Source organism: Primulina huaijiensis, unplaced genomic scaffold (assembly GCF_012295235.1).
Source record: "Primulina huaijiensis isolate GDHJ02 unplaced genomic scaffold, ASM1229523v2 scaffold41117, whole genome shotgun sequence".
NCBI lineage: Eukaryota > Viridiplantae > Streptophyta > Magnoliopsida > Lamiales > Gesneriaceae > Primulina > Primulina huaijiensis.
Window position 1 is genome coordinate 7,957 of NW_027359776.1, and position 24,462 is coordinate 32,418.

Consider the following 24,462-nt stretch of genomic DNA (forward strand, 5'->3'; position numbering starts at 1 on the left):
AAAAAAAAAATCAAGTCTTTATTCAATTTGTTTCAATAAAATCAGGGGATAGGCTGCAAAAAAGGGAAGTTATAAAATCTGCAGATTTTTTTTGGTTGTTGGATTGTGTTGCAGATGAAGCACATTGACAGTGCCCCTTCGACACCAGGAAAGTTGAAGTCTTCGTATAACAAAGTGAGGCTTCATTCTTCTGTAGCCAAGCTCACATTATGGTCTTTCGTGTTTGTAGGATTGATCTTTTTATTCTTCTTTAGATCATCCTCTTCTTCTTCATCAGCCACTATATTCTCAGATCTCTCAAGAAGATCCCTTAGAACAGGTTCTTACTATGGAGGCCCCGAATTTGAAAAAAGGGTCAGGGCTTCGGCTAAAATCAGAACCAAAAACGGGATTTCGGTGTTAGTTACAGGGGCTGCAGGCTTTGTAGGCACTCATGTCTCCTCCGCCCTTAAGCGGCGGGGGGACGGTGTTTTGGGGTTAGATAATTTCAATGGTTATTATGATATATCGCTCAAAAGGGCTAGACAAGCTCTTTTGGAGCGTTCCGGGGTGTACGTTGTGGAGGGTGATATTAATGATGTATCTTTGTTGAATAAGCTTTTTGACACTGTCCCTTTTACTCATGTCATGCATTTAGCCGCTCAGGCTGGTGTTAGATATGCCATGGAGAATCCGAGCTCATATGTGCGTAGCAATGTTGCCGGCCTGATTAGCGTTCTTGAGGTTTGCAAGAATGCCAATCCTCAGCCAGCAATCGTGTGGGCTTCAAGTAGTTCTGTATATGGATTGAATACTAAGGTCCCATTTACTGAGAGTGATAGAACTGACCGACCTGCGAGTCTGTATGCAGCGACTAAGAAGGCCGGTGAAGAGATTGCGCATACTTACAATCACATATATGGGCTGTCAATTACCGGATTAAGATTCTTTACGGTTTATGGACCATGGGGTAGGCCAGATATGGCTTACTTCTTTTTCACAAAAGATATTTTGAAGGGGAAGTCCATTCCAGTATTCGAGGGTGCTGATCATGGCACAGTAGCGAGGGATTTTACATACATCGACGACATTGTGAGGGGTTGTTTGGCTGCTTTAGATACTTCGGGGAAGAGCACTGGCAGCGGCGGTAAGAAGAAAGGGCCGGCTCAACTACGGGTGTACAATTTGGGTAACACGTCTCCTGTGCCAGTTTCTGATCTTGTGAGTATTTTGGAGAGATTGCTTAAAGTTAAGGCGAAGAGGTTGGTTATGAAGTTACCAAGGAATGGGGACGTGCAATTTACACATGCCAACATAAGCTTGGCCCAAAAAGAGCTTGGATATAAGCCCGTAACAGATTTGCAGACAGGGTTGAAGAAATTTGTTCGATGGTACCTCAGCTATTACGTTGATGGGAAGAAGAGTGCTCAGTAACACAATTCTTTCGACTGTCTGGAGGATCAATCGATTCTTGATTCTTCTATTGCTTCAGCTTACCCCGATATGTCACCCATTATCTTGTCTCCACGAATCTTGGTTGTGCGTATAAGGAGAAGGTAAGTATCCCACAAATTTTGAATTGAGTGGTTTGCTGCATCAGAGAATGGACAAGACTTTTTTAACTCGTGGGATTTTAACTTGCGTATTTTTATCATCATCTTGTACAAATATTGACTGAACGATTTGCTGATTCATGATCATGTTTTCATCTTAATTTTATTAAATTAAATTTGAATTGATAGTTTGGCTACGACTCTCCGGCATGTCAGCTTAGTTATCCTCATCAAGCCACTTACTTGATGTCTTGCTTCCCAACTGGCAGACGTTTCCTTTTCCCCCATATCAATGAAGAAGGGATGACATGTTCAACTATTTATTCTTCAATACAAGCTCTATGTAGTTCAAGAAACAGATTTGGCATTCTGACTTTTGGCTCATGTCACTGTGGCAAACATTTGGAGGCTCTGATTTGCATACTTGGGTTATCGATCTAGATTATCATTCACTTGCATGCTTCGTTACTTCTTTAGCATTAATATGTATCATCCTTGTTTATTGTTTGAGAAACACCATTTGTATTCGATCTCTGTTTCCCATTAATTGTGGATGATGTTTTTCTTATTTAGTACCGAAACGAGTCACACGGAGTCGATCACAACTTAACAAAGGATTCTCTAACCACACTTGGCTTAAAAGTTTTTGAGAACTTAGTGATCATGTAAGGAAGCCGTTTTTTGGCGGAATCTAGTTAGAGCTGTGACCATTTTAACACTTGTTTACTGCGGTAATCGTAGAGGAGATCGATCATGAGATTCTTCCGGAATCGTGCTGTGCAGTTGGTTTTGGAAGCACATCCTTGTAGCTTAAGGCAGCGAAAGGTATAGAGTAATTGAAGATGGCTCTGAAATAAATACCTAAAAATTCTCTTTTCTACTACAAATCAAAGTTTCTCATAATTATTTCGTAGTCTTATATTGAACGCAAAAGAAAAATGAAATACACAAAAAACGTATATTTGACATAATTTTCTCTTAGAGACAAGGGTCTGCTTGTTCAATTGGTAGTATCCCGTCAAGGTGATTAGCTTGCAATATTTATCGGTGCATTAAGTGCAATATTCATGGAATGTTCATCTCACATCATATCATAAACTGTGCTAAACATTCATTCAATTTATAGAACACTTATCAAACATCAGAAGATGGAGAAATTTCAAGTTATCCTTAATTCAATATCCCCGACGATGCATCTAAAGGTGCCATTGGAGTGGTACCCCAGGGGTATCATCTCATTTCCCCAGGAAGATGCTACACCAGTATGAAATAGATTGGGGAGTGAACTAGTAGTGAAGGGTTGCTACAATGAAGGGTAGAAGGAAAAGACGGATGCTACACCGATAAAACTTTGAACTAAAAACACGATATTAGTATGTAACCGAAACAAAACAAAAAAGAAGGAAAAGACTTATTTATTGACGTTGCTTCCGGTTGCTACAATGAAGGGTAGAAGATGAGTATTTCGAGGTGATCATGCTGTGGTACTGAAATCAGAACAACACAAATTTGCCTCAATAAACTAATAGCCAATCGAACATGTACTTGGGAGATGATTTTATTCAATATTAACGGTGAAAACTTTTTTGGGCCTCGCCCTAGAAGACTGGACTTGGAAGTTGTGATCAAGACTTGGTTCACCGTTGCTTTCACAATTCCCTTTGAATGGATCAAAAAATCCTCCCCAAGTCGCCTTTGGACCATGCTGGTTACCACTAGTCCCTAGATTGGATCAAAATGTTGCAAGATTGAGTTCATTTAAAACTGGTATTAAGTTTGCCACAGTAGCAGCCAAAACAGAATTTCAAAGTTAGCAAACATAACCATTTCTCAGAAAAGGGAGAAGAAAGGAAGCATTTCCCGCCCTGCTTGACAAAATTGCACTAGTATAGTACAGAATCATATCATAGCTTAAAGACCCTTAGTTTCAAGTTAAAATGTTACAACTATATCAAGACTCTGGAAGCCTAGACCCTACCATTATGCATATTTCATTTCAAGGGAACTGAAACAACAGTAATATCAAACAAGGTTGCCCAAAACCAATTGAAACAGATCAACTTCTGCTAGTCATTATAAAATATATCGATGGTCTTCAGGGAATTATCAATCCCAAAAATACAAAAGGTAGTTATATTTGCAACTTTCGCCATGGCTTTGTCACTCGTAAATTGACTGTGGCGGGATCACATAAGCTTGATTTCAAGTAAAGTTCATATACTACTCCGACCGAGAAGAAGTAAAGAAAACTGATCTAACCTGTACCCCCAAGGAAATCAAATCCATCATTACCACCATGCAAATTCCTCTCAGCGTCGTCTTTCCATGTTTGTTCAAAGCCAGCAAGCTCGTCTAAAATAAGGTAAAATATGATTTCTCACAAAATAAGGAAAAGGGAAACTCTGTGTATTGCCTATAATTTTCCAACAGACATACCTTGATTTAAGTTGTGCAGTGTCTGTATTTTCTCCACCTTACCATCTGAATCAAGTGTCCGTGTGATTGAATGCCCCTATCAGGAAAATATACTCTATTGTCAATAATAGGAAAGACTTAACTCACAGAAAGAATAAATAAAAATTTTCAATATACTTAATATTCCATGCTCTCATCAAGAAGCAAGCATTAACTCATAGGCACCTTGTTATTAATTCCCCTAGAAATCCTGTGTGTGGCAAGGCCAGTTGTTCGATCAGCTTGTTTGCTCTCTTCCACTGTTACCTGTTTGAGAAATAAACACAATATCAAAACAAGAAACTTGACGGCTTACTAATCCGAAAGGGATCAAACTACTTACTCCATCATTTCCTATCTTACGGGTGGTCATTGCGGTGCTATACTCTCCATTTATACCACCATAAGTCACCCTCTGGAAGCTGACACTCGTGCGGGGTTGAGTTTCTAGTTTGTCACGTCGACCGATCTTGTGCGAGACATGTTTGCCGTTGCTTTTTTCTTGGTCTGTCAGATTGGATATCGTATTCTAAGCAAACATATTCCACATGAAATGATAGAAGAAATAGAAATATTTTACCATTGACTTGATCCTCTGGATGCTCAACAATCGGGTTCCTATTCACACGTGCAGCATGAGTACTACTATCATGACCATAACCATTTTGTTCTAACACACTTTCATCATCATCAACAACATCGAACTCCTCAATTACTGGTCCACTTAGTCTGCTTCTATGCTGCACATTGCCAGTAGTAGGGGTACTAAACATGCTAGGACCAAACGAGGTACCGAATGAATGAGTGAAGAATGGGTCATCAAAAGGATCTCTTCCTCCAAATATGCTGGGAAAGCCCCCAGGAAAACCAAAATCATCAAAGGGGCTACTTGGTCTACTGAAATTGTTTCTGACTTCTCGTCGCCTCTGCATTTTGCTTCCAATTCCCTATGTGAGTTAGATTTAAAACAAAAATTAAAAAGTTAATGCAAATACACATCACTCAAGAATATTTCTTCTCGTTTAATAGGTGTGGGCCACAAAAAAAAACATCGAACTCATAACAAAGAGAAATGTCGGGCAGCATACAAACATCTCCGGAAGAATTATTCAAATCAAGAATGATGCCAATCCGAGTATTCCCAACCATAAGCACAAAATTTACAGACAACGACAACGCAATGAACTCTGATTCCTGATACACATGAATCTACCCAGGAAATAACACAACATTGACACCGAAAATAAATAACCAAAAATCATACACAATCCTTTTTTTCCTGGAAAAAATTCGTGCTCATGAAATAACCAAGTGATCTCCCTGAACACAAAAAAAATATCGAACTTGAGTATCAGCCAGGAGAAGGTACCTGCTTAGCTATATTCAATTCAGCACCCCAAAAAATGATAATAACATTAAAATCGAGATAAGATTTCGTTGGTTGAACATGTGAATCTTTTTAATTTTCAGCAATTATATCCCAACTATCTTGCTAACATCGAACGATGTAAATAATCACCCAAAATTCTTGGCTTTGATTAAAATTCTTGCAAAATGAACATTTGCTTAAGATATATATCAAAGAGTGTGCAAAAACTTGAAAATTCTATAATCGATGACTGATAGCCGTGCACGATACCTTCTCCTCCGTTTTCATGAAATTTCGAGAAACCTAAGGAAGAAATATATAGTAGACCGATGAAGAATATAAAAAGGACACGAAGAGTGAATGTGCGGTGCACGTTTCGGGGAAGCTTTATTTCTCCTTTTTCTAGTTATTTATTTAATTATATAAAAACAAATCAAATTTATTATACATTATTTTTATGTCAAGAAGTTATTGGACGTGGAAATTTCATGGCGGGTAGAAGGATACGTTAAAATATAATAAAACACTAAATAGAACACTTGAAAGTTCTAGTTTCAAAAAATAATTAATTAACGTATCTATATTATTTATATTATATTATTAAATATGAGATCTTTATAATAATTATATTAAAAAACATCAAAATATTTAATTACATAATTATTTTTCTTATCTTACTATAAACCTCCTCAAATTACTTCAGATTTTACATTAAAAAAATTCTAAACAAAACTTCTCTTTCAATTCGAACAACTCTTCTGAATTTAAAATAATTTTGTGCTAATTGTTTAGTATTATTTGATCAAATTAAAATTAATAATAACACATGCAACGTGTGTATATCTTTTTATACTATTTTAGAATTTATAATTTTGGCCGACATAGAATCGAATAAAAAAGGGCTAGAAAAGATGAAGGGTGGAAGATCACATGAAAAGCATAAGATGAGATGCACTAAAATTACACGTCGGTGAGGCTTAATCTTACAACTCTAAAGAATACAAGGCTTCCAGTAAGCAGGTATGCTACAACATGAAGCTCTGTACATCCTCAAATCATCTCCAATACACGAAATTTTCTACATGAATCCTTTGGACATCGTACACATGGAAGGATGGAATTATGATGTCTTCTGAAACGAGACGACATGCGACATCTCATCGCTCATTGTCATAATTCTTGCGAATCTAGATCGGGGCTTGACGGGTATTCAAGACCTTGGAGAGATGTCATCCGTCGCAGATCTTCTTCTGAGTAAGCAGGGATAAACCAGTAGCTCTTGTCCATCCCAAAGACCTGGTACATAATTGTCGAAAAACAAGTATTTGGAATCACGTTTTATATTATTAACATTATGTAGTAATTTTGTATACAATTTTATTGCAATTCAGCTATTGGTAAAATTTCACCATAACAAAATCGGCTCCAGGTAAAAATTTCACCATATTCGTACTAACACCATTTCATTGACATCTATTTCAAACTAAAAAAGGTGAATAAGGCTTAGACATTTCGTCGTGGAAATAAAACTTTATAATTAAATCTCTTAAATTCTCTGTATGATCGTATTCATTCAACAATAATAAAATATCATAAAAGGTATGCATGAACGAGAGGGGACCAAATAAAAAGTGGCATAACCAAAATCATGATCCCCGTGTCTTTATTTCCCTATGTTAAACTAGAGATATATAGTATCCAACAATTCAGAAACTATCGTAAAGCAAGAGGTGGGTATCCTTAACAAATGTAGGTATTGAGAGAAATTTCAATTATCGTTCAAATTATTGCTTCGGCTAATGAAAAACTGACAGTAGAAAATCTAGAAAGAATATGGTCCCAACCTGTTCAAAGTTTCTTTTTCGTCCAAGATCATAGCGCCATCTGGGGTTTCTCTTCTTTTCGTATGCCTTAAATAAGACAAGAAGAATCGGTTCGTAAACATTTTCTCTTTGTAAAAAGACCAAAATCACACTAAAAGAAGCGTAGAACTGGGAAATATAAAAAAATTGCGACATGCAACAAGCATCCAAAATACGAATAGGTTTTGAACTCCCAACACAGAAATTTGATGTACGGTGAGAAAATTTGGACTTTTTCCATGTCGATCCCATTAAAAGCATGAAAAGCATCACTTATTATGTCATAGACTATATGAAAACTAAAGAAAAAGTAATACCTCAATGGTCGTGGTATTGGCAGCCACCAATGATATGTGCATAATCAGAAATCCAAAAACACTTAAAGCAAATGCCAAATTTAAGACTGCAAGAGCCGGAGAAATTATTGGTGGTGTATAGAGAAGTCAACCGTACAATGGAAAAGAAATATGTGATCTAACCAAAGGCAAGAAAAGTTGTTGCAAGTGTTCCTGGAGTCCCAGGGACTTCTCCCTCGCCGAAGAATGCAACAAAATCTGGCAATAATGATAAAGTTACAAGAGTGGTTTCCAGGAACGTATAAAACTGCATCAAAAGGAGAAATTATCAGGAACTAACATCATTTTTTTATCAGCATGCTTTTAAATACAAAACATGAAAAAAATCTTAAGGATCAAGATACATGCATTTTACAACGCAATTAATAGCATCCATCAGGGAATCTCGCTACTTATTATAAGATGGATTTTGTTCCCACTAAATTACCACCATGTTGCAATGAATCAACATTTACAAAATACTACATTATCCAGAGAATATAATTATACCACAATAAAACATTTTGTTAAGAGTTCATTAGTGCTTATACAAAAAGTCAACAAGACCAACAAAAACCAACCAGTATGGTATTACAAAATTTTCACGTACCAGAAAGAGAAGAAAATACTTGTAGTTCAATGCCCCTACGCAATTCACAACCCATACACAATGATGGTCCATTTTCAAGACACACCTCCCACCTAAATAAAAAGTCCGATGACTCATTACTTTCGAAAAAAACAACATCGTGCAATTACTCTGGAAAATAATGCTTGATGGAACTCACAAACAGAGCAGTGATGGCAACGAGGTGGTTTTAACTGGTTGCAGTTCCTACAATAACGGACTTCCTGGTTGTCTGAGTTGGTTGGAAATTCTGTTGTGGTCAACAGGTCAGTAACTCCTCTTTCTTCGTCCATTGCTGGCCTCCAATTTGAAGGCACGCTACCGGGGTCCGTGAAAACAACCGAAAAATAACACCATAATAGCATCACTAACTGCATGAGCAACACATAACACCAATTTGCTAACCATTCAGTTTGACTGCATTATTTCTCCATACAACTCAACTATCCAGCTAAAATATAGCATTCTAGAAAATGGAAAACCATATCTGAGGCTAAGAAATTGTCACGGGAATGGTCAACAATGGGAATCATCATACTACATAACACAACTCATGTAATACGATAGCAGTCCATTTATTCGAAGAAGATAGAAAATAGAAGGTTAGCTAACACGCCTTTCTTCAGTTTCCTTTTTAAGTGAACTATGCAGCGAACATTGAATTAAAAAACAGACCTTCCGCCAGGTGTGCCAGTAAATCAAATTATAACTGATGATCAATCAAAAGCGTTGCCTTTAAGTCTTCAATTAAAAAGATTTCACAACTAACTCAAACCATGAAAACACCTACGGCCTACCCCTGGTCCAAACCTTTTAGAGCATCATTCATACTATAATATTACACATAAAATCAAATCAATTAGAGTTTTCCACATTCCAGGGCCATTCAATTCAATTTGAGGAACGAAACTAATACTCCAGAAAACTTAAAACACAAATGCAAGCAAATAAATAAAAATTTCCCAGTAGATTAAGGATAGGCAGATACAGATGAATACCGAGTTTAGAAGCATGATAATGGAAATTACCAGGAAATGAAACAAGAGTAGGACGGCCAAAGCAAGCAGCGAATTGAGGCCACCGGCAGCTAGAGCTGGCCCGTAATTTGTAATTACTACGGCGTAATATGAAACTCCAACGACGCCGAGAACCAAAATTATCATGATTGACCCCAGACCTCGAAGAGCCGTACAAAACTTGAACACGTTCCACGCCATCACTACACCAGATCTATGCATAATAATATTATATTATATTGATGGAACATAAAAAAATCAAAGCATAAAAATAACGAGAGGAAAAACCGAGCTTCTGAATTTTGACTATGGTGTGTATAGAAGAGTAATTAGGGTTTATGGATCCTGGCAGGGGAGTGTAGCGTAGCTATGGAGGTACCATGGTAAAAACGGAAAAGGAAGAAACTATAGAGAGAGGACTACAATTACAATTTTAGTTTCTCTGGGGTAAAATTGAAAATTTTTGTATATTCATCTATTATATATATCATATCAATCGTCTCATATATTCAAGTTTATGGGTTCTCTCAGCCTAAGAAAGTTAAAAAAATAAATTTCTCATTTGACTCTTATTTAATAGATTTTTTAATAGGATAAAAAAGGATTGAAATTAGCTTCTGTATATAATGACGTGCGTCGATTGGTAAAATAATAGAAAAAATAACATCAAAAATAACAACTGGACTATATATTTTGGAGAACAAACTATAAATTTTGGGACGAATTGAAAAATATATATAAAATTTATATTTGAGATGGAAGAGGTAAGGGTGCAATCTTTTTAAAATACTCGAACTCGAGCTCGACTCGAGTATTAATTTTCAATTTTGAGCTTCACTCGATAATGTATCGAGTTTTTGAACTTGAAAAACTCGATTTCGATTTTATTTTAATTTAAATTAAATATATATTTCGATTTCGATTTAAAATAAATATTTAATATATGCGTGTGTGTAATCGATTAGCTCGAACGCTACTCCAACAAATCCATAATATACTAAGATTGAATGTATTACGGGCTCGCCCTATAAGGGAGTACTAGATTTTTATTGTTTTTAGAATTAATGAATTTTCATTTTAAGCTTATTAATAATTTTATAATTTAGTGTAGTAAAAGTTTATTTTTTATATTTAGTTAAAAGAATGAAGATAAGAAATAGAGATCATTTTGTGTGTTCTAGAGTATGAATGTAAATGAATTGAGTTGGTTTACGAGTTTTTTGAGTCGGTTTGATAAATATTTGATTCATATTCAAACTTTTCGAACTTGAGTCGAACCCTAACATGTTTGAACCTTTTTTCGAGGCGAACTGGAACTAAAATTATTTTGTTTGATTGTTCGTGAGTCGCTTGTGAGTCTTATTACTTTTTTAATATAATGATATCATAAATATATATAAATTTTGAACATTTCGGACATTTCGAGCTTTCAATCAAAGTTCTTGAATCTTAATATCTTAGCAATAGTTCATAAATATATTCGAATATTTCAAGCTTAGCTCGAGCCAAAATGATTGAAAGCTCGAGCCGAGTTCGAATTCGAATTCGAATATGCTTAATTTGATCTGAACTCGAGCCATAATTATTTAATATTATTCGATCTGATTATATTCGATTACACCCCTGCTTTGAAAGATAAATTAATAGAATAATTACCGAAGGAGTGATACATATATAATTTTGCCTTGATTGGGTATAACGTGAAAACTAATCAAAATTATTTGGTATAAAGGGTTAGATGGATGACCACTTCAAAATTGCAATTATCACTCCTATTTTTAAATAATTTATTCATTATTTATTCGATAATTTATCCAACAAAAATAAAAACCGCTCACAAAAGTAAACAATGTTTTTTTAATTAAATAAATAAATATTTTTGACAACAATCCCGAACAACTCGAAAAGAATTAAGGAAAAAAATAAAAGAAGCCTAGAATCCCATAAAACAAAGAATAATAAAAATAAAAAGAAAAAATTAATGTCAACTTCAAAATACTCAAATGCGAGGCATTGCCATTGAGCATTCCGTTTTTAAGTGCATACATAAGTATTAATTTAATGACATATATGTACCATATAATAAATCACAAAAAATATATTACTTTTCATGTCAAAAATGTTTATTTCACTTAAAGTGTTAATCAAATTGACTCATCTTAAATATAAATCCGTGAGACTATCTCATACGATACCTACTCATAATAAATAACACCAAGATTTTTTAAGTTGATTGATAACCTATGAATAGGTCCATCAAGATCATGCCCAAACCAGATTTTGGACCTTCGGCCCATCTCGACCAAGGTAAAAAACCCATGACAGGTCATGTATCTTTCTATAAATATCAGGTTTGAATGTCTAATTCCGGGATTCACTATATTGACTTTCAGCAGAACCATTAGCTGCTCTCTCACTCTATTCACAGTATATGACTTGAACGGTGGATGAGTTATGCCGGGACAACCTCCTGGCTCCCTTCTAACGGTTTCTTTCGTGATTTCAAGTCTATAGTAAATTTGAGGTCTTCATTTTGACTGTTATCACCTACTGGAACCGGACCTAGTGGGTATCATTGATATTATCCTAGAATGGAGTGCCCGCATTTAATTAAAGATATAGTAACCGATATATCACAAATAGCTTTTATAAAACTTATTTTGTGACTAATGTAAAGTCAAAATTTATAGAAAATTTAAAAGAGGGAGGGGCAATGTAGAGAGGTGCAATAGTATAAGGGCTAAGATGCAATATTTCTAGAACTGCACCGTTGGAGCAAAACATGCTTCCCCACAAACATAACGACCTTTTCCCCTTCAAAAACGCGCTACCTTCCTCAATCTGTCTCTCTTTCGGTCCAGGAAACAGGGAATTTTCGAAATCGTAGATTTCATCTCCGGCACCTGAAAGCGGTCATATAGAATGTCATTTTCGGATTCTGAAACCTCCTCCCACGGCGGAGAGTACAAGACTTTCCGCCAAATTAGCCGTGATCGTAAGCCCCTCCCTTCTTCCTTCATATTTGGACTAGATTTTCGCTCCGCGTTCATTGATATATTTGTAAATTATGATGTCCGGTGCCGTTATGACTCATGTCCGTGCTTTTTACTCTGTCAGTGTATTTACTTCGTGTGTTTTGGATATGAGACAGATTTTGGAGTTCTAAAATAGGGTCAATGAAAGTTTCGTATTAGGCCAGGTAGATGGGGATTTCTGTTTAGAAGACGTGGAGATAGTGTTTTCATGACTTAATCACCATTCAGTTTGGCTAGCTAACACAGTTTTGATCATGAGAAGCTTTAAGGAGATGTAAATCGCATCAGTGGGTACCGATTTAGCTGGTAAAAATGGTTGAAACGAATGCAAATTATAATTTTGTATGTTTATTTGTAATCGGACGCTTTATCTAATTTTCAAGAGCATGCCTGCGTGGCAGTGGTGAATGTTTGATTCAGAAGGTTACATAAGACTAGTTAGTATCGTAATTGGTACTTTTGGTCTGAATCTTTGAAGGTTTATTGTATGAAATGCTCCAAACATCGAAATCTGGAGATTCAAGATCATCATGGAAGGTATGTTTTATCTCACATCACGTTACGTTTCTTTTGGAGGAAACCTTTTAATTCGCATTTCATGCTAAGATACTTTTATGTCGCTCTATCGGCTCTCTTACTTATTGTAACTCATTTCCAGAGACGAATGAAAAGCCATTATATGCGTAACTGGTTTAAGAGAACTAAAACTCATGAATAATCTGCATAATTTGAAGTTAACGAGCTTCTAAGCCAAATTCTTGGGGAACCCAAAATCTGCAGCGCATAGACATTGTTTTGACTGTGATACGTTTCTTTGATCAGAGTGTCTTGAAATAATTTAGGGGAAATATAATTTCTACCTTCTATCTCAAGAGAATTATGCATTGAAGACACAGAATCGGGCCAACAAAATTATGGAAATGAAGGTTACAGACTTAGTTAATCAAGCCGCATGCTAATGATCATGTATGGCCACACAAATAGAGCTTTATACCGTACCAAGTTATCAATCATATTTTTTCCTCATCTACTGACCATTGTTTCTTTTTTGAGTGTATCACCTATAAATAGAAATGAACTACAAAATTCTGTTTTTACACTTCAGCCCAATGAAATTTTTCAAGCTTGTTTGGAATTTTTCTTTCACAAAGTACACTACGATTCGATTAGAAAAGTGGATTGATCCAAATTTTTATCAGTTTGTACTCTTGTTTCACTTACTGATAACCTGTATTGACATAACTGATAAATCTTAGAGATCCTAAACATGATCACTTGCGAACTTAAAATTTTACTACGAGTGAAATTTTTTATCACTGTTATCTTCTTTTCTGTGCCCTTTTGCTTTTTAAGATGCTCAACTTAACCACAGGATTGTGTTCAGGTACTCATCATGGATAAAGTTACAGTAAAAGTGATGTCACACTCCTGCAAAATGGCAGATATTACAGACCAAGGAGTTTCATGTAAGCATTCATACATTGCCGTTGTATATGGAAAGATGCAGATTCACTTTTATTCAGTATGACATTATTATTTGCTAGGAATTTTCTGCTTTATTTTTGCATCTATATATTTTAAGATCTTTGGCCACAAAGTTTCACTACACTATTTTTCGAAATTTAAGTATGAATTCCTAAATTTTACTTTTATACAAATTGGTTAGCTAATCTACATTGGCTTAGTTCTCTTATGTTATATACTTATATTTTTGGTATAATGTTTCAAAACACATATTTCAGTTGCTCGAAAACTCCATTATCAGTGTTCAAGTTCTTATCATTACAATTTGATGTACTCGTTTCTCTTTATCAGTGGTGGAAGACCTTTATAGACGGCGACAACCTTTGCCTTCAATGGATGCCATATATTTCATTCAACCTTCAAAAGAAAAGTATGCTTCTCTTTTAAGTATTCTCTTCTTTCACAGGAATTACTTTGACATGATGGGAAAATTGGTTATATTTATTTCATTATAGTATCTTAGAGAATTTTAGAATAACTTTAGATTGTTTATTGCGAGTAACAGTAATCTTAAATCATGTTATCAACATTCCCATGCCAGGTATAACCGTAAACAAAGTATTATTGGCCCTCACTGCATATTCTTCTACGGTTATACTTGGACTATCTATTGTATGTACCATCTAAATGTCTCAAACTTGCTGAGGTGCAATTTGGTTGGATTTTTTACTTAACTCAAAAGTTACGAAATGGATTTTAGTAGTAATTTTTCAATGTTTAGTATATTTTTTGAATGTTGATGCAATATGTAGCATAAATTGAAAATGTGGAATGGTGAGTGAAAAAGATGAAATAAAATCAGCATTATTGAAAAATATAGAGAGAAAAAGTGTGTGATAATTATAGCTTGAAATGGATTTAGAATGTGAGACACTGATTTGATTGAAAATTTGAAACAATATCTTTGAGTTAAGTTTTTGAAGGCATAGATAAAATGATGAATTTTGAGTTGAATTTAATGGAATTGGATTGGAGAGGTAGAACGAACAAAGCCAAAGGTTTTTTACTGGATAATAATTATGTTTTCTTTTCCAAATCGCCTCGAAGATGATGGAAATTCAAACTTCCATTTTAATTTATTTTTAATTTTTAATATGTGAGTTAATCTTCTTTGTGTTTCCATTAAATGCTGCATTAAGTATGAAGATGTTACTGTCCTTTATTCGTGTCCAGTAGTAGACCCACTCAGAAATATTATGCTAGATAAAAAACAATTACTTGTCATCCAGTTCAGTTAGTGCTGGAATACTTTTGAGGCAGATTTTATTTTCCTCCTTATTTTCTCATTGAAGTAAAACTTAAATTTGCTCCTTTTACCTTGTTCACAGTATGGCCTCTTTTAATTAATATTTTATTCAGAATGACTTGGCAGAGAATGCATGAACTGATTATTAATCCTTGAATACTTTACAGTGTTATAATGTTCTTGTCTGACATGTCCGGAAGAGAACCTTTATACAGGAAGTATGCAATCAAAATTTTATTCCACTTAATTTTTTTTATTTCCTGCCTATCTGGTGCTTATGAGACTTGGAATTTCCTGTCTTGTACCGGTAATTTTTCTGCTGCAGAGCATATGTATACTTCAGTTCATCTGTGCCAAAAGAACTTGTTGCTCGCGTCAAGAATGACACTAGTGTTTTACCACGTATTGGTGCATTAAGAGAGGTTGGCATCTCCCAAGTTTTGTCATCAAATATCTCTACTAATCTCATATTCGTTATGGATAACTAGAGTATTTTTAACAAATCGTCTGTTCTTCGGAAAATTTTGCAGATGAATTTGGAGTACTTCTCTGTAGACGGTCAGGTATTCGTAACTCATTCCATTTTGCCCATTTTTATCATGTCTACTCAAGAGTATTTTAAGTGTAAAAACAAGAAGCAACGTAATTAGGCTTCACTTCATCTGCAACTTAGCATGGCTCAGTGAAAAAGGTCTTACATGCTAAATAGTTCTACCTAGTCATATTTTTGTGATTTTCTAAATTTTTCTTTTGAGAACAATCAATATTGTAATTGGTTGCTAAGTATGCCTAAACCTGCATCAGTTTTAGCATTCTATTTGCAGGGATTCATCACGGATCATGAAATGGCCCTAGAAGAACTTTATGGTGACGATTCTGGAAATTCTCGCAGATTTGATGCATGCTTGAATGTAATGGCAACAAGAATTGCTACGGTTTTTGCATCATTAAAGGTACCAACAGAAACATCAGCGTGCTTTACTAGATCCATCAACGTACCTCCTTGGAAATTTAGAAAATTCCATTTTGCTTATATTCTTTCACCATCTCAATTTCTCATAGGAGAGGTAAGTGCTATAAATTTAACTATTACCAATACCAACGGAGAGATGGGAGTTCATATGTGCTATATAATCTTTTGTAGGTATAAAAATAGTTTAAGTTTTTTGACCTGCCAGTGTTTTGGCAATAGTATACAGTTACTATTACTAGTTTGTAGAGATTAACTGTTCACACAATTTGTTAGTGGAATAGTTTTACACAATTTCCAGATCACCTGATCTTGAATCATGGTGTTGTGTTACTTAGGGGAGAACTAAAATAATCAAAAGGAAAACCAAGGGTAAAGAACGTAAAAGGACAAGAAATATGTCAAAAATTGTTGAAATGATATTGAGTGCATGTTCATCATTTGTTTTTTTATCTCATGCGAGACTATCCTTTTCAATTTCAGGAATATCCTTTTGTGAGATATAAAGCTGCCAAGGGACTTGAAGATTCCATGATGACCACGACTCGTGACTTAGTTCCTACTAAGCTTGCTGCAGTAATTTGGAACAACATATCGATGTATAAATCTTCAATCCCCAACTTTCCTCAAACAGAAACGTGTGAATTACTTATAGTGGACAGATCAGTTGATCAGGTGTCACTATTTATCTGCTTAAAACCAGGCAACACATTTATGTTTATAAATTTTTTTCCTATTGAACTAATCGATGGAATTGTTGTTTCAGATTGCTCCTATAATTCATGAATGGACCTATGATGCAATGTGTCATGATCTGCTTGACCTAGATGGAAATAAATACGTCCATGAGGTAACTATTTTTGTACACAAATTTCATTGATGCCTGGGAACATTTTTCAATGCATATAATGTATGCAAGGTTCCAAGCAAATCAGGTGGTCAGCCTGAAAGAAAGGAAGTCCTTTTGGAAGATCACGATCCTGTCTGGCTTGAGCTCCGTCATGTTCACATAGCAGAGGTGCTATCTTTTACTTCAAATTTTTCTGTCCAGTCTCATGAAAGTTTAATATACAAATGATCCTTTCAACTACTTATTATTCGTGTGTCGATGGGCTTTATCAAATTGAAATTTTCAGGCAAGTGAGCGGTTACATGAAAAAATGTCAAATTTTGTTTCAAAGAACAAAGCAGCACAATTACAACAGAGGTTTGTGATGTTAAATGCGTGTACATTTTTTTTGCCATGATATATTAGTATGAAAATGTTTTCGTAGTCTTGAAGTCAAAGCAGAAAGTGAGTGAACTTTGGAATCACATAGTCACTATTGGATTTTTTCATGTTTCTGAAATGCTGCTTTTGTAGAGTGGGATTTAGATGATGAATGGCATCATCATTAACGAAATAGAATTCGAAACTTAATTTAATGGAAAATCAGGACAACAAATATAAAATACTTGAGATTCTTATAAACAAAAAAACTACGTCTAAAACTTGGGCTGAAACCAATCTATCACAATCCAGATCTGAAAAGTTATTACGCTTAATTTTCTTACATACTTTTACAGGATCAGCTTCGGTCAATGTCATTTCAGCAAGATAAATAAGATATTATAAGTTAGATTTTAATTTATTATACTTTAAAATTTTGGCCTTGTATCTGTTATAATTTTTCAATATCTAATTCTCAAGTCTGCTTGTGCGTAGAGATGGGGGTGAGTTATCCACTAGAGATCTGCAGAAAATGGTTCAGTCATTGCCGCAGTATAATGAACAGATGGAGAAACTCTCTCTCCATGTCGAGGTTTGCTTCTCCTTCAAAGATGAACTCGGAATACTCTTGTTAATCAATTTAATGTACTTCATGTGACCTGAGACACAACTTGAACCTTGAAAGCTTTTTACTCTTAAAGAAGCAGGGAACATTGGGCAAATTTACCTCATGATTTCACCTTTACACCATGTCGCTATGATAGATAGACAGAATTCTAATATTTTTCTTCTGATCACTCGAATTCTGCATCATTCTATCAGATTGCTGGGAAACTTAATAAAATTATCAGAGACTCGGGTCTTCGAGACCTTGGACAACTTGAACAAGATCTTATATTTGGAGATGCAGGAACGAAGGAAGTGATTAATTTTCTACGAACAAAGCAGGTGATTTTTACCATCTGTATCCGGCAATCCTTCAAGCCACTACATTCTTGGTTCACCTCTATCATAGTAATAATTTGTTTCGCTTGCAGGAAGGAATGTGTGAGAATAAATTGAGGCTCATGATGATGTATGCTTCTGTATATCCAGAAAAGTTCGAGGGTGACAAAGCATTAAAACTGATGCAGGTTCTTCTTTCAGAGATAATTTACATTTGTATACCTTGGACTTGCATATAAACTTTTGAACACGTGTCAATGACAGATTCTACTTATTAAAATTTTAGACTGATATGGATTTCATTTCTTTTCTCATGATATTATAAATTTTGAGTTGATTCTTGACTTTTTTGAAACTACTTAAAGATGAATTAAGTATTAAAAACTATCTTTTTAAGAAATACTTTCCATCAATTTGGGCACATGTGGAAGCCTGACCACTTAACCTCGTAGTAAAATTAATGAAGTCCATGCATTGAAGTTGCCTTAGAGCAAAGTTTGATGTTGGTTTGTCGAGCTTGGAGGGGAATTTTATTCCCTGGATAAATTTTATATCAAGAAAACTTTTGTTTCTTCAGTTGGCAAAATTATCATGTGAGGACATGAAGGCCGTGAAAAATATGAAATTGCTTGAAGGAACAGATGCAAAAAAGACTTCACATGGGACTTTCTCTCTGAAGTTTGATTCGGCAAAGGTATTTCCTTTCACTAGACAACTGCATATAGCTACTGGTGAACCATGGCATCATTCTATAACTGAGGCCTATCCCTGATAGTCTCTAGTTTTGTTTGCTTATTAGAGGAAGCAAGCAGCAAGAAAGGATCGGACTGGAGAGGACGAGACATGGGCACTTTCTCGCTTTTATCCCGTCATAGAGGTTTCGTTTATCATCACAGTACATGCTGCTTGAGTTTGAATAGAAAATATATACAGAATATTTAGAATCTGCAATGAATTGTACTGTGAAAATTATCATAATTTTTGTGCTATCAGTTTCGTGAGAGTGTGACTGCATGTGTTGGTGCTGTCATAACCATGATGGGGTGGGAAAGTTCCATGATTTTGATAAAGTGTTTACCTTAATAATTGTTTTCTTCCAATAACATCTTGACATTGTTATTCTGCTAATATTTTCTCAGAAATTCGTTGTCATACTATTTTGTGACTTCATGAGTAATGATAAAAATATTCCTAGCATTTTTAACCCGTTTTATATGCAGAAATGACACCATACAACATCTAAGTAGACACAATTCGACACCACATTAAATGACTGAATAAACTTCCACTAAAAGAAGTGGAGAGTTCACCTGAAAATAGATGGTATTTGAATGCAAGTAGCCTCAGATTCCTAACCTGATAATGACTGACTACATAATGCATCATAATCAATTATATATCCCACCACAATCATGGTAGCTTTCAAAATCCTTTGCTTATTTGCGGGTGTTAAATAGATGAAGTGTTTTGATTCAGTTTTTTTTTCAGGAATTAATTGAACAGTTGAGTAAAGGAGAATTGCCAAAGGATGAGTTTCAATGCATGAATAATCCTAGTCCTCCAGGTAATGGGAAAGAACGGGCTGGTGTAGCTTCACAAGCAGCATCAGCTAGAACAGGTCAATCTACTGCTCCACACTCTATGAGATCAAGACGAACTGCAACATGGGCCCGACCTCGCTCATCCGATGATGGATATTCAAGGTAAACCACCTTTAATTTTATGGTGATTCTAAAATATTGGTTTGTCTCGGAGGATAATTCTTGCTCATCTGAATCCTTATTTAGATCTATATCATACTTTTGCACCATTCAGAAACAATCCACTCTTTTGATTTTCTTCTATGCTATGGTTTCCCAGCGACTCGGTTTTGAGAAATGCATCTGGTGACTTCAAGAAGATGGGACAGCGCATTTTCGTATTCATAATTGGCGGGGCAACTAGATCTGAGGTAAAACCTCTGTTTTTTTTCTTCTTTTTTTTTCTTTAGGTGCTATTTCAGCTTTTAGTTTTGCAGTGTAGGGTTTATGCGGATGACTTTGTTTCTGTTTTGTACTCAGCTGAGGGTATGCCATAAACTTACAACAAAATTAAAGAGAGAAGTAGTCCTTGGTACAACTAGTATGGATGATCCACCTCAATATATTACGGTAAACATTGCATTCCCCGCATTCCATTTCTTTTCATTAGTCCTTTTAGGCTCAAACTGTCAGCAATAAAACAAATTTTATTGCAAAGCAAATATGCATGAGTTAAAGTTTGATAGAAGGACAGTTGGGAAAATAAATAGCTGATTTGATACCGTCGGTGCAGTTCTACCTTCCTAAGGGATTAGAGCTTTACAAGGAAGTATTTCGACTGAACATCTGATATTTAGGTGGCAAGAATCAAACTGTAGTTATTTTCAATTTTGTCTTCCCGTTGCTTGTTTTATGCAAGAGATAGTAGAAGCAGTTTGGTAACGCTTTTGTTTTCAAGCGGAAAAAAAATCGGTGTTCACATGTCTTTCTTGATCATGATACCTTGGATTGAGATGTCATTCCATTATCCAACAACAGAACCGTGAATTTGAAATGCCATCTGCAACTTATTTACATTATCAAATATTTTGATGAATTGTAATTCTAAAATTTTCACTCTCGTGTTGTTCTGCAGAAACTTAAACTCTTGTCAGAAAAGGAACTTTCTATAGATGGCATTAGAATTTAAAGGGTCATTAAGCACTTGCAAGACGTAGTTTTCTTGAAGAGCAGCAGATTCATCCAATTTGCGCCACTACCATGGCATTCCAAATCAACGGTTGATGCTATAGTGCGGATCAGGCACCCTGGTGCTGCCAGTATTCATGGTCTCCTGTTTCGTGCATTTGTTAAACCTAACTTGTTCCGAAAACAATGTTCATGATGTAATCTGTATATGAAACAGCCAAATGGTTGGCTCCATGAGTGTTTTTTATTGTTCCTGCTCAACATGTTTCTAAGGAGAAATCCTAACGTGCATTTAGAATTGAATTCCCATTTATGCACTATTTTTTCTATGGATAATTGATGTAAATCTTGGTTTCTCTTTAATTGAATATATTATTTATCGCTTCATCTATGAAGAATACTTTTGAATGTTTCACAATATGCTAGCAAGTCTATATTCATTACATGTTTAACAAACTGGATATAGATTTTTGATGCCACAATTATGTGTCGTCGTGTATAATTATATATAAATACATACATATTAGGGGGGGAAAAAACCTGATTCAAAGAAAGGCGCAGCTTCGAAACGCGATTACATTACATTTTGCATAGAAAACAACGAGGAAAAAGAGCGCCCACCGTGGGGCTCGAACCCACGACCACAAGGTTAAGAGCCTTGCGCTCTACCAACTGAGCTAGACGGGCAGCTGTTGCTCGTACCCTAGTTTATTTATATTTATAAGATTAAATATTTGAAGCATTATTTTCTTATCATCAGTTCCAGTTCTTCCCCTTCGATACATCGTGTTTGGCCAGTCACTCAAAGCTAAATATAAGTCCGCACGTGCAGCATTAAGGATGATTGTTCAAGTTTGAGTGTAAAAGCATGAGATACTTAAAAATACATCTTTTTAATATAAACAGCTACAACAATGACTTTGGTACAAGTAAAATTCAAGCCAAGTGCTCCAAAAGAGGACCACAATAACTAGTGGTGTACATAACATTCATAGAGACCACAAAGTTGTTAGAGTATATGTTTATAAGCCAATTGTTGGATATGGAATTTATTGACTCAAGTGTAATAAACCATCTTTATTTTAATAATTTAACTTTTCATGTTTTCATTTTACATTATCTGTATACCCATGCAATCAACATATATAAAGTTTTTGATTATATTTTAATACAAATGAATCGTAATTCGATCTTGAAACTCATTTGTAAACACTGTATATTCTAAATCCGTTCCTAGTCGATTCAGCTGCCTAAAACAAGGATAAAGATCGCTTGAGATTGAGACTAACATCTGTGATGTTGTGTATCGTGTTTCATGGCAAGGAAATATAGACGTCCAATCATGCAGATGTGTAATCATATGATGATTGTACTGAACAACCATCTCTCGAACTTTCCAAGTGGTTGTCATTCACCGAGAGGAAAAGTTTGTGGTTGTGATTGTACATGATTAGTCCTTACGACCTGGGACAACACCGAGGCTCTACATGCTAAGATTGTACTTTGACTCGTTTACCGACTCCGCGAGGGTCACAAGGTGGCGAGGTTGGGTGCAATTGCAAAATGTGTAAGAGCAGTGCATTGCAGTCGGGGATTCATCGCTCACCTATGTGTGTGGATATCCTATGTGATCTAACAAAATAGTAGTGCATGAAATATCTGGTCAGAGTATGAGATGTACATTAGGAAAAGAGTTTTCTAGTTGTGCATGCAATAACACTATGAATATTTCATGATTGTATCACATGGTTATCAAATTTAATATGCAACCTTCGATGAACCAATAGTTGCAGATTCGATCGAGATATATGAAAAGAAAGGACCGTACTGTACGTTAATCATGAACGACTGGTTCTTGTAGACACTATCAGTGATGCCTAGGGAATCATGAGGCGATGCTACTAAACGCTCTTACCATGATTCGATGGGTTTAATCAGAAAATGATTTCTGACATTCTCATGATCAAATGTTGATGCATGGAATGGGTAAATTAGGGTAAGCCCGAATAAAAGAAATTGTCCTGAATCACAAAGAGTTGTGAACTCACGGTTAGCTGTATCCCTGAACCATTGAGGGTCGCACAAGTACTTGTTTACTTGTTCCTGTTGAGATAATAAATTCAGTGAGTTAAATTTAAAATAAATAAGTTTGATAGGATCAATCGATAAGCTTAAAAATAAAGTTTATAAAAGCTTATATAAATTTTGAGAGCATGACTGCTACAACAGTCAAAGAGAGTGTACATGCCTTATTTAGACTTGGTGATCTCGAAATTAAAGTGTGAGTCATAATAACGAACAAGTTGAAATTGTCACATCGATGATATTTGATCGCCGATCGATATTATGATGAGATTAATGTAATGGGAGCATGGATCGTGGGTTTGTAAGAGTATAAGTTCATCATGCTAATTTATTAAAGTTCAAATGAGCTTTAATAATTAAATTATATTTTAATGAATTAAAATATAGCCATTAACTTTTTATTAAATATGGTATTGATTTATGTAATATGGAAATATTAATGATACCATAATTTTAAAAAACTTGCACATAAAGCAAAATAATATTGATGCATAATATTCTCAAATTTTATGTATTAATTCGAGATTGACCATGAATGGCATGCAATAAGAATCTTTGATTAACTTAATTAATCTAATTAATTAAGTAAAAGGAATATTAGTATTAAAATAAGGATTTTTTATTCTTATATTAGATGCATGCATTCGGTGGAAACTTTTCGACAACAAAAATTTTCATCTCTCGAAATTTTATATTTCTCTTGCAAGAAAAATTCGGCATGTCCTAAATAATAGGTATTGAGTCGATTTATTTTTCGTGTTTTATCTCTACGCAAAATATCTTCTATACTTTCTAGTGCAAATTAGAAGAGAAACAAGTAATCAAGTCGTGGACCTGATTCGGATATCGAAGAAAGAGATTCGAAGAAATTTCGTAGAGACATACAACAAGAGCTACATCCCCTAATACTGGAGTAGTTGGTGCCAAATAAAATTATTTACTAAAAGTTTATTACAAACTCTCTATGAATGATTATACCATTTAAACCATGAGAGTCTCCATTCCAAAATATTTGGAGACTATTGGTCTTATGGTGGAGGCTTAAATTATATCATTTGTGCTGACCTCAGTATCCACCAATGAGGTGCTTGCTTCATACTATTGGTCTTATGGTGGAGGCTTAAATTTTGAAATGTGTTAATTATAAATTATTATAACTATACTATAATTAAACTTAACACTTCATACTAACTAATTTGAGTAGGTCTCTTGTGAGACGATCTCACGAATCTTTATCTGTGAGACGAGTCAATCTTACCGATATTCACAATAAAAAGTAATATTCTTAGCATAAAAAGTAATATTTTTTCATGGATGACCCAAATAAGATATCCGTCTCACGAAATATGACCAGTGAGACCATTTCACACAAATTTCTGCCAACTAATTTTGGTATTTCAATATGACACCAAAGTTTCTTTACAGTTTTAAAATTCATAATATTTGTAATTTGTCAGCTAACTTTGTTTGAGTTTGTTTATTAATCATTTTTGTGCATGTTTCTATTTTTTCGATTTTTTATCTAACTTATCTTTATTTATCT

At 34.9% G+C, this 24,462-nt stretch overlaps 4 protein-coding genes and 1 non-coding gene across 8 annotated transcripts; 2 read left to right on the top strand and 3 right to left on the bottom strand.

The window, feature by feature from the left end:
• The first annotated feature begins 6 nt into the window (after positions 1 to 6).
• Positions 7 to 1,716, top strand: LOC140969361 (UDP-glucuronate 4-epimerase 3-like). Its single transcript, XM_073430680.1, has one exon. The coding sequence runs from the start codon at positions 115 to 117 to the stop codon at positions 1,411 to 1,413; it is 1,299 nt and encodes a 432-aa protein (XP_073286781.1). The 5' UTR covers positions 7 to 114; the 3' UTR covers positions 1,414 to 1,716.
• Positions 1,717 to 2,868: 1,152 nt separating this feature from the next.
• On the bottom strand, positions 2,869 to 5,741 carry LOC140969362 (uncharacterized). 4 transcript variants are annotated; one of them, XM_073430682.1, is made up of 7 exons: positions 5,626 to 5,741; positions 4,567 to 4,933; positions 4,330 to 4,493; positions 4,173 to 4,253; positions 3,969 to 4,044; positions 3,792 to 3,884; positions 2,869 to 3,254 (listed from the first exon to the last, which is right to left on the bottom strand). In XM_073430682.1, the coding sequence occupies exons 1-7, from the start codon at positions 5,641 to 5,643 to the stop codon at positions 3,091 to 3,093; spliced, it is 963 nt and encodes a 320-aa protein (XP_073286783.1). In that variant the 5' UTR covers positions 5,644 to 5,741; the 3' UTR covers positions 2,869 to 3,090. The 4 variants fall into 4 exon arrangements, with proteins under 4 accessions (XP_073286783.1, XP_073286786.1, XP_073286785.1 ...); XM_073430685.1 differs by lacking the exon at positions 5,626 to 5,741 and adding an exon at positions 5,506 to 5,614; XM_073430684.1 differs by lacking the exon at positions 5,626 to 5,741 and adding an exon at positions 5,356 to 5,517.
• A 520-nt stretch (positions 5,742 to 6,261) lies between these two features.
• Positions 6,262 to 9,639, bottom strand: LOC140969369 (probable protein S-acyltransferase 14). Its single transcript, XM_073430690.1, has 7 exons — positions 9,209 to 9,639; positions 8,341 to 8,551; positions 8,163 to 8,254; positions 7,697 to 7,820; positions 7,535 to 7,620; positions 7,200 to 7,265; positions 6,262 to 6,651 (listed from the first exon to the last, which is right to left on the bottom strand). The coding sequence occupies exons 1-7, from the start codon at positions 9,416 to 9,418 to the stop codon at positions 6,526 to 6,528; spliced, it is 915 nt and encodes a 304-aa protein (XP_073286791.1). The 5' UTR covers positions 9,419 to 9,639; the 3' UTR covers positions 6,262 to 6,525.
• A 2,369-nt stretch (positions 9,640 to 12,008) lies between these two features.
• Positions 12,009 to 21,095, top strand: LOC140969357 (SNARE-interacting protein KEULE-like). Its single transcript, XM_073430677.1, has 21 exons — positions 12,009 to 12,191; positions 12,710 to 12,768; positions 13,616 to 13,697; positions 14,047 to 14,125; positions 15,169 to 15,219; positions 15,327 to 15,423; positions 15,532 to 15,564; positions 15,826 to 15,954; positions 16,455 to 16,646; positions 16,738 to 16,821; positions 16,891 to 16,989; positions 17,108 to 17,178; positions 17,677 to 17,773; positions 18,004 to 18,129; positions 18,219 to 18,314; positions 18,704 to 18,820; positions 18,926 to 19,003; positions 19,615 to 19,829; positions 19,987 to 20,077; positions 20,187 to 20,276; positions 20,782 to 21,095. The coding sequence occupies exons 1-21, from the start codon at positions 12,119 to 12,121 to the stop codon at positions 20,833 to 20,835; spliced, it is 2,013 nt and encodes a 670-aa protein (XP_073286778.1). The 5' UTR covers positions 12,009 to 12,118; the 3' UTR covers positions 20,836 to 21,095.
• A 353-nt stretch (positions 21,096 to 21,448) lies between these two features.
• TRNAK-CUU (transfer RNA lysine (anticodon CUU)) lies at positions 21,449 to 21,521 on the bottom strand. The gene has a single exon. It is a non-coding gene; the product is annotated as a tRNA-Lys (tRNA).
• Positions 21,522 to 24,462: the final 2,941 nt, after the last annotated feature.

Excerpts from the sequence above, each read along its gene's own strand:
- LOC140969357 (XM_073430677.1), top strand. The coding sequence starts at position 12,119 with ATGTCATTTTCGGATTCTGAAACCTCCTCCCACGGCGGAGAGTACAAG. Across the intron at positions 12,769-13,615 it reads ATTCAAGATCATCATGGAAG|GTACTCATCATGGATAAAGT; the intron begins GTATGTTTTATC and ends GATTGTGTTCAG. Across the intron at positions 17,774-18,003 it reads AACTCTCTCTCCATGTCGAG|ATTGCTGGGAAACTTAATAA; the intron begins GTTTGCTTCTCC and ends TCATTCTATCAG.
- LOC140969361 (XM_073430680.1), top strand. The coding sequence starts at position 115 with ATGAAGCACATTGACAGTGCCCCTTCGACACCAGGAAAGTTGAAGTCT.
- LOC140969369 (XM_073430690.1), bottom strand. The coding sequence starts at position 9,418 with ATGCATAGATCTGGTGTAGTGATGGCGTGGAACGTGTTCAAGTTTTGT. Across the intron at positions 8,552-9,208 it reads TACTCTTGTTTCATTTCCTG|TTAGTGATGCTATTATGGTG; the intron begins GTAATTTCCATT and ends TTGCTCATGCAG. Across the intron at positions 8,255-8,340 it reads TTGCCATCACTGCTCTGTTT|GTGGGAGGTGTGTCTTGAAA; the intron begins GTGAGTTCCATC and ends CTTTTTATTTAG.
- LOC140969362 (XM_073430681.1), bottom strand. The coding sequence starts at position 5,286 with ATGAGCACGAATTTTTTCCAGGAAAAAAAGGATTGT. Across the intron at positions 4,934-5,250 it reads TCCAGGAAAAAAAGGATTGT|GGAATTGGAAGCAAAATGCA; the intron begins GTATGATTTTTG and ends TAACTCACATAG. Across the intron at positions 4,494-4,566 it reads TCCAGAGGATCAAGTCAATG|ACCAAGAAAAAAGCAACGGC; the intron begins GTAAAATATTTC and ends CCAATCTGACAG.